Here is a 7,417-nt window from a genome sequence, read left to right as displayed (position 1 = left end):
CTACAGAGCAAGTTCCAGGACAGGCTCCAAAGCCACACAGAGAAACCCTGTCTCAAAAAACCAAAAAAGAAAAAGGCATGGTAACCCAAATGCTTGAACTACATAGTGAGATCCAAACCAGCCTGAGTCCCTATGTCAAAAGCCCCCAAATCAAACAAGGGCTAACAACTCCATACAGAAAGCAGCACCTGCTTTGTCCTTTCCCACCAGCTCAAAGCACAATTCTTGAAAAGCTGCAGCAGCACCCACCTGTCTCTCATGCTCCAAGCCAGAGCGTACCCTGTCGAAGTCGGAACCTCCCCAGTTGCGGCCGTGGCGACGGCTGCCCTCCCGGCGATCCCTCTCAGGCTCCTCCAGGGGTCCACCCCGACGCCGGGGATCATCCAGGAAGTTGCGTACTGGGTTGGGCTCCAGTACTCCTTCCTGCAGCAGAAGAGCGGGCAGGTGGGCAGGCGAGGAGGCACGGGGTGCCTATCCACTCAGCCCACCCCCAGGCTGCCCAGTGCTGACCCGCTGGTTGCGCTCGTACTCAGCAATCTTCTCCATCTCCTCGTTCATCTTCTCAATGTTCTGCCTGCGCCGCTCCTCCCACTCCTGGGGAGACAAGATGTGACACGTGGTGTAGGAGGTTCTTCTGTCTATGTGTTACTTTCACTGGTTAAATAAAGAGACTGCCTTAGCATTTTGATAGGGCAGAAAATTAGGTGGGTGAAGTAGACAGAACAAGATGCTGGGAAGAAGGCAGGCCGAAAGAGCCACCATGGATCAAGCCGCCATGTCAGACATGCTGAATCTTTCCCGGTAAGCCAAGACCTCATGGTGAAATAAAGATTATTAGAAATGGGTTAATCAAGATGTGAGAGTTAGTCAATAAGAGGCTAGAGCTAATGGCCAGGCAGTAATTTAATTAATACAATTTCCATGTGGTTATTTCAGGGGTTAAGCTAGCCAGGCAACAGGATGCAGCCCACTCCCCATTACAACAGACATGACTGTCAGAAAGAACCATATAACTAGCTGTGCCAAAAACACAGGGCTGCCCAAACTCTCCAAGGACAAGCAGGTGACAAGTGGTGTCTGGCCTGGAACTTATTTGGATGTAGGAGACCCTGGCATACCTCAGTCACCATACAAATGGTGCATCTTTACCCAGCCCATCTAAACACTAACAGAGTTTACAAAGAACAACCAAGTGGACAGGACTCTCGTTTTCCAGCCTTCATGCTGGTGGGATGGCCAAGTGCTTCCCAACAAAAATGAAAGAAAATGTGTTTTCTCTGTTAGTGTCCCACCTTGTGGAAACAATCCACACAGAGAGGCAGTCGGATCTCTGTGAGTTTGAGGCCAGCCTGGTCTACAGAGCTAGTTCTAGGATAGGCTCTAAAGCTACAAAGAAACCCTGTCTGTTTTCTCAACACCAAGTCCAAGGCCAACCTGAGCAACCTAGTTGATGAGATCCTGTCTCAGAGTAAAAGCTAAGGGCTGAGGATGTAGTCGACACTAAAGCACTCATCTAATATACACAAGGCCCAAGACCAGAAAAATGAATGAATGAAAACCAGAGAACAGAAACCTTGGCCCAAGCTTCATGGCCTGCTTGGTGCCTACCTTGGACTTGCGATCAGAGGTTGAGCTGTCTCCTACCGCTAGGAGATGAGGGGATCCCCGGCCCCGGCCTCTCCGGCCCCTGCCTCCAGTTCCTCCTCGAAGCTGCTCCCCAGCACCATTCTCCCAGCCTCGGGATGCCCGGCTTACTCCTGCCCGGCCTCCCTGTTGGGGGTGGGTCCGGCCCCCTCTGTTGGCTCCTGAGGGTCTGGGAGTCCCAGGAGTCCTCCGAGAGGGACCCAGGCTCTTCTCCTGAAAAGGGGAAGGAGGGGAAGTCAGGCAAAGGAAAGGCAGACTGGGGCAACCTAGGCCCAGAGCAGGCAGTTCTGGGTCCCAGGCCTCAGCCCTCTCCCTCGTCCCCAGCCTGAGAATTCAGATATGCTGGACTCTCCACCTCCACTGCCACATTCTCCTTCTCCATGGAACGGCTTTTCCGGGGAGCTGTCACTGCCACACCCTCCGATTCAGCCTTTTTCCGGTCTTCCTCGATCTCCTAGGAGCAAATGGAGTGTTAGGGGTCCTGTCTGCCAGCTGGACTCCCACAGTCCTCTACAGTCTCTGTGCTTCCGACTCAGGCTTCTCTCCAGAAAAGCCCCCACTGTAAGCCCATCTGTAAGAGCCAAAGCCTGCCCTACCATGGGGCCCTCTCCTGCACGCACTCTGGCCTTCCTGCTATTCCCCAGGGCTTTGTCGTGCCCTGGGCTCCAACCCCAGGTTTTCTATACCAGCTGCTCCTCTACTAGAGCAACCCTGGAACTCCTTACCACCCACCTGCCACTCTCTCTGTTCTCATCCCCTGCTTGGTAAAACATGGGGATACTGTTCGCTGATGTACCCCCACACACACTTCACTTCCCAGCCTACAGAGCTGCCTGGCCAACAATCAAACCCAATTATTTTTTTAATAAATGAATGCATGAAGAATGAGTCAATGAGGACCACCCTCCTCCTAGGTCCCTTCATAAAGACAGCCCCACTGCTTCCTCTTGGGCCCTGCTCTGGACCCTCCCTCCCCCTCCCATTGTAGCCCCAACTGCCCTTGGTCAATGAGAGTCTTTCAACAACCCAGCCGAGCCAGGCCTGTCCTCTCCAACTAGGCCCTGCCCCAGCTTTCCCTACTACCTGGACTCCCTCTCCCTCTCATCTAGCACCACTGTGAAGAGCTATTCTGACCAGGTCTCACTCCATTCAACATCCTCCATGGCTCCCTAATGTTCTTAAGCATTTTCCAACCTACATGAGTGGCCCCTGATTGACTCCTAAATCAATTCTCCACCAACTTCCCAAGCCCTCTCCACATCCAAACAATTGCCCGAGCTGTTTGTCTTGTGAGAAACATAACCCACCTCCTTCCCAATTAGCTAATGTCTAGGCATCCTTCAGTTCTCAGCATCCCCTCCACCAGAAAGCTTTCCCTAATGTCCTCAGGTTAATTCCCCCATCCCTACCTTGCTAGTCTGGGCCATCACAGAGGACAACCATGTCCCAAACAGGACTGTGAACCCTAAGAACATGGACTAAGAGCAGGTCTAGGGAATACCCAGCACCACAACACATGGAGCTAGGAATCTGGAGACTTCGATGAACAGAATGTGAATAAATGAATGAATGAATGAATGAATGATGGGATGGAAGAAAGAAGGCCAGACTAAGGCCTTTGGCTTTTGTCCTGTGAGTGAAGGGGAAACATGAGAAAGCTTGAAGGGAGAGGTGGGAAAAACTCACTGCGGGGGGAGAGGGGATGGGGTCTCCCAGGGCAGGGCTAGGGCACCTGGTAGCGCCGGATGAGAGCCTCATTCTTCCGACGCAGAGCCTCGATCCTCTTGTCCAACTCAGCGTCTTTCTCCTCCTTTGACTTCAAATCTAGTGTGGTAGCCTGTGGTGGGGAGACAGTTGAGGGGGAAAGAATGATCTTCCTGCCAAGGGCATTTTACCCAGGATCCCACCTTCCCCACTCCCTTCCCCCACTCTGCAGCTCACCATCTCATCAGCTGTGATCTTCTCACAGAAAAGGGATGCACCACTTGGGGGTCCTGGGGGAAGAGAACAGTTCTAAGACGCTGGCTCCTCCTTTACTGAGGGTTCTGGAAACACTGACTCACAGAAAAACACACTTGTACTTCTTCAAGGTAATTCTCAAGACTAGCCTCGCCTCTTCCCTGAAGAAATAGAAACCCTGCCCTTCAGTTTTAGATCCACCCATGCAATTAGTCAGACCACCTTGGGAAAAGTCTGGCTCCACCCTGTACCTAATACTAATTCCTCCAAACAAAGATGTCAGTCCAGGTTTCATAGCCTATAATTTTAGCCAGGATCGGGATCTCAGAAGGTCGGCTACAAACAGCAAAAGTAACTTCTAGAGGGCCAGCGGGATGGCTTGGGGGATAAAAATGCTTGCTGCCAAGCCTGAGAACCTGAGGTCAATTCCCAGGACCCATAAAATGGAAGGAGAGAACAGATTCCACCAGCTGTGCTCTGACCTCCGTGTGATCACACATACATGCACAAAGTAAATAAAATATAGTGAAAAACAGTTCCAACTCTCCGAGAACTTTGATCCCTGGCTCCCCTAAGACTGACACAGCCCAGGCCCCAGCATTCTGAAAAGGCACTTGTCATCTCCTACCAAGCCAGAAAAGATTCTGCAAGCAGGGCCAGAATCCACTTCCGCGGGCTTCCTAGACCGGACTTGACCTCCATAGTGATACTCAGTCCAGAAGACAGAAATTCTACAGATGCTTACAAGAAAAAAACTGCCAGCGCACCCGCGCCCCTAGCCTCCACAAAACTCACTGGTCCCGCCCCGACCAGGATAAAACTTCAGGCCTCACCTTTCCCACAAGACTTCTGGCCCCTCCCATTAAAAAAATTATACAATCAAGTTGGCTCCGCCTCCAACTTAACCCTGCTCCCCACGAGCCGGGAAACATTCTGGCCACGCCTCTGAGTCCCGCCCCTTCTTCCAGCTTCGGACGCATTTATGTATAAGAAAAAACTTTGGCTCCAGCCCTACCGTTCTTCCCTCCCCTCCGCCCCACCCCGCACAGCACCCCAACTCCACCGGCAAAATCCCTGACATTTTGGTCTCGCCTCTACCCAGTTTAAGGCAGTCTCTGGACCCTCCCCTAGCTTCTGAGCAATGATCAGGACCGACTTCCAAAACCAAGAAACTTAACTGGCTTGCCCAGGGCGTCTCCGCGCGAAACCCTGGCCCCACTCCCTAAATACTACGCCCTAACATAACCATCAACGCGAAAACCCGCCCCCTACGGAGAGCAACTCTCTGGCCGGACCCCAGCTTCTAAGCCACGCTCAGGACAAACTCCAGTTCTGTCACCTCCTCTTCACCCAACCAACGCCCAAACCCTGCCCCTTTCCCCACGCCCCTCAAAACCTTGGCTCCGCCCCTAGCTCTCATGGACACGCCCCCGTGACACTCCGCACAAACTAGACCCTGACCTTTGAAACACCCTGGCTCTGCCTCCAGACGTTCCGCCCCCTTCCTTTATCGCGCCCCGTTCGTTTTGGCCCTGACCCTGTTTTCCCGCCCACAGCCCAAACTCCACCCCCTTCAGCCCCGACAATGCTCTAGCCCCGCCCTCATCTCCCCCGGCATCTCCTCCCCCCCAATTCCGCCCTTTATCCCCGCCCCACAAGTTTGTCCCGCCCCCATCATCCCCTCCCAACGTCCCGGGCCCGCCTACTAGTACTCCAGCCAAGACTCCGGCCCCGCCCCAGCCCGGACCCAACTCTGAAGCCCCGCCCTGCCATGACAGCCACCCGGGCTTAGGCCCGCCCGCACCCGCCCCGCCGGCCCTGCCCACAAGCTCACGGCCCACCCCACAGCGCCCCTCTGGAGACCCACGTGGGCGTCGTGTCCCCGCCCCCCGCAGAGTAGCCTGACCCCGCCCCCGCCGGCCGCTCGCCTCCCGCCGGCGCGCGCTCCCGCTCCTCTCACGTGGGCGAACAGGCCCCGCCCTCTCCGGGCGCGCTCCCGGCCCCCTCCCCCGGTCACCTGTCCCGGAGACCCCGCGGCGTCTGCGACTCCGACTCCGTCCGCCTCCTCGTCCGCAGCTCCCGGGCCTCACACGTCACTTCTGGTCCGCTCCACGTGAAAAGAGGAAATAAAGAGGGACACTTCCGGTCCGGACAGCCCATTTCCGGATGCCTTAAAGGAGCCGCATCCCCTCAGGCTCTGCCGAATGTGGCCGGAGCTTGTTTCTTACCCGTCGCCTCAGGAAATGGACCTGTAGCCCTTAATCTCTGTACTCCTCCTTTTTCGCTCAGACCTTTTAGCCACTGATTCTCTATTTTAGTAAGTAAAAGCCAGACATCATACAGTAACCCCTGGAAACGTAAATTAAACCAATTTACGTCTTGCCAATGAAACCTTAGTTTTAGAAACTAACCAATTCATAAAAATATATCTATCCAAAGCCACAGAGAAACCCTGTCTCGAAAAAACAAAAACCAAAAAAAAAATATCCAAAATTTTTAGGAAACAACTGTATAACCAAAGCAGGGATTGGTGGCATGTCTCTAATTTTAGCACTTGGGAGGCTGAGGCAGGAGAATTGCCTCAAAGCCAAGAACAGCGTGAAATATATATCTATATCTATCCATATAGGTATATATAGTTCCAGGCCAGCCAGGACTATGCAGACCCTGATTCAAAAAAACAGATAGATAGATAGATAGATAGATAGATAGATAGATAGATAGATAGATAGATAGATAGATAGATAGAACGCACTTGCTGCCAATCATGATGACCTCAGTGTGACCCCTGGACTATCAGGTGCACCAGCTCCTTTACCTGTTAAGCAACTTGCTGGCACTTGAAGTACTAGTGTTTTCTTTTGTTTTTACGATCTAAGGTGAGATTGGCTCTAAACTCCTGGTTCTCCTGCTTCAGCCCCTTCAGTACTGAGGTAGGATTCCAGACCTGCAGGGGCTATGACCACCAAATTGGCTATCTCAAACTGCTGTGAGGTATTCCATCTGGGGATGGCCACAATTCGTCCAACTGGGTCTCATGGACGTTAGGATTATTTCATTTTCAGTTAACAGGAATTGCCAACAGTACTTCACTGAACTTCCACAGGGAGAGGTAGGTGTGTGTGTGTGTGTGTGTGTGTGTGTGTGTGTGTGTGTGTGGTGTAGAAGATGCAGGCTTGTGCCCAGGTTCTGTCACTTAGCTACATCTTTGTTGTTTGCTTTAAAATGAAAAAATAGAAAATAGACCAACTGACCGGTGGTGGTGCACACCTTTAATCCCAGCACTGGGGAGGCAGAGGCAGGTGGATCTCTGTGAGTTCAAGGCCATCCTAGTCTAGCTAGCTCCAGGACAGGAACCAAAAGCTACAGAGAAACCCTGTCTCGAAAAATAAAAAAAAAAAAAAAGTATTAAGCACTCTTAACCACTAAGCTAATATGTAGCCTTTTTGAAGTTTTTTGAGACAGGCTCTTCCTGTGTATCTAAGCTGTCCCAAAGCCCAGGTGATTCTCCAGGCTCTGTCTCCTGAATGCTGGGGTTTACAGCTGTGAACTATTCTGCCAGCCCAGCTTTTTCGCTGGTCCAGTCTTGGGAAAAGAAGGTAGCATGCATGCTGTGACATATATATAGAGCCCAGAGAGTAACCTGCAGAAATTGGTTATCTCAGCTAGGCAGTGGTGGCACAGCCTTTCATTCCTGCACTCAGGAGGCAGAGAGGCAGAGGCAGGTGGATCTCTGTAAATTTGAGGCCAGCCTGGTCTACAGAGTGAGTTCCAGGACAGGCTCCAAAGCTACAGAGATACTCTGTCTCAAAAA

At 52.4% G+C, this 7,417-nt stretch overlaps 1 protein-coding gene across 5 annotated transcripts in view; it reads right to left on the bottom strand.

The window, feature by feature from the left end:
* Ccdc9 (coiled-coil domain containing 9) overlaps window positions 1-5,706 on the bottom strand; it is an 11,672-nt gene extending 5,966 nt beyond the window's left edge. For 4 of the 5 annotated variants that reach the window (XM_026786492.1, XM_026786494.1, XM_013351460.2 and 1 more), the window contains exons 1-7: window positions 5,621-5,706; window positions 3,586-3,638; window positions 3,377-3,481; window positions 2,000-2,098; window positions 1,609-1,857; window positions 511-594; window positions 250-423 (exon numbers count right to left, since the gene is read on the bottom strand). In XM_026786492.1, coding sequence (XP_026642293.1) covers window positions 250-423; window positions 511-594; window positions 1,609-1,857; window positions 2,000-2,098; window positions 3,377-3,481; window positions 3,586-3,588 — 714 coding nt within the window. In that variant the 5' untranslated portion in view covers window positions 3,589-3,638; window positions 5,621-5,706. Of the gene's footprint in view, window positions 1-249; window positions 424-510; window positions 595-1,608; window positions 1,858-1,999; window positions 2,099-3,330; window positions 3,482-3,585; window positions 3,639-5,620 lie in introns of those variants that run through there. The other variant, XM_026786493.1, reaches the window with a different exon arrangement.
* Between the last annotated feature and the right edge of the window lie 1,711 nt (window positions 5,707-7,417).

The sequence above is a fragment of the Microtus ochrogaster genome, linkage group LG4 (genome assembly GCF_000317375.1).
Source record: "Microtus ochrogaster isolate Prairie Vole_2 linkage group LG4, MicOch1.0, whole genome shotgun sequence".
Classification (NCBI taxonomy): domain Eukaryota; kingdom Metazoa; phylum Chordata; class Mammalia; order Rodentia; family Cricetidae; genus Microtus; species Microtus ochrogaster.
This window is presented reverse-complemented; position numbering and strand designations above follow the sequence as displayed.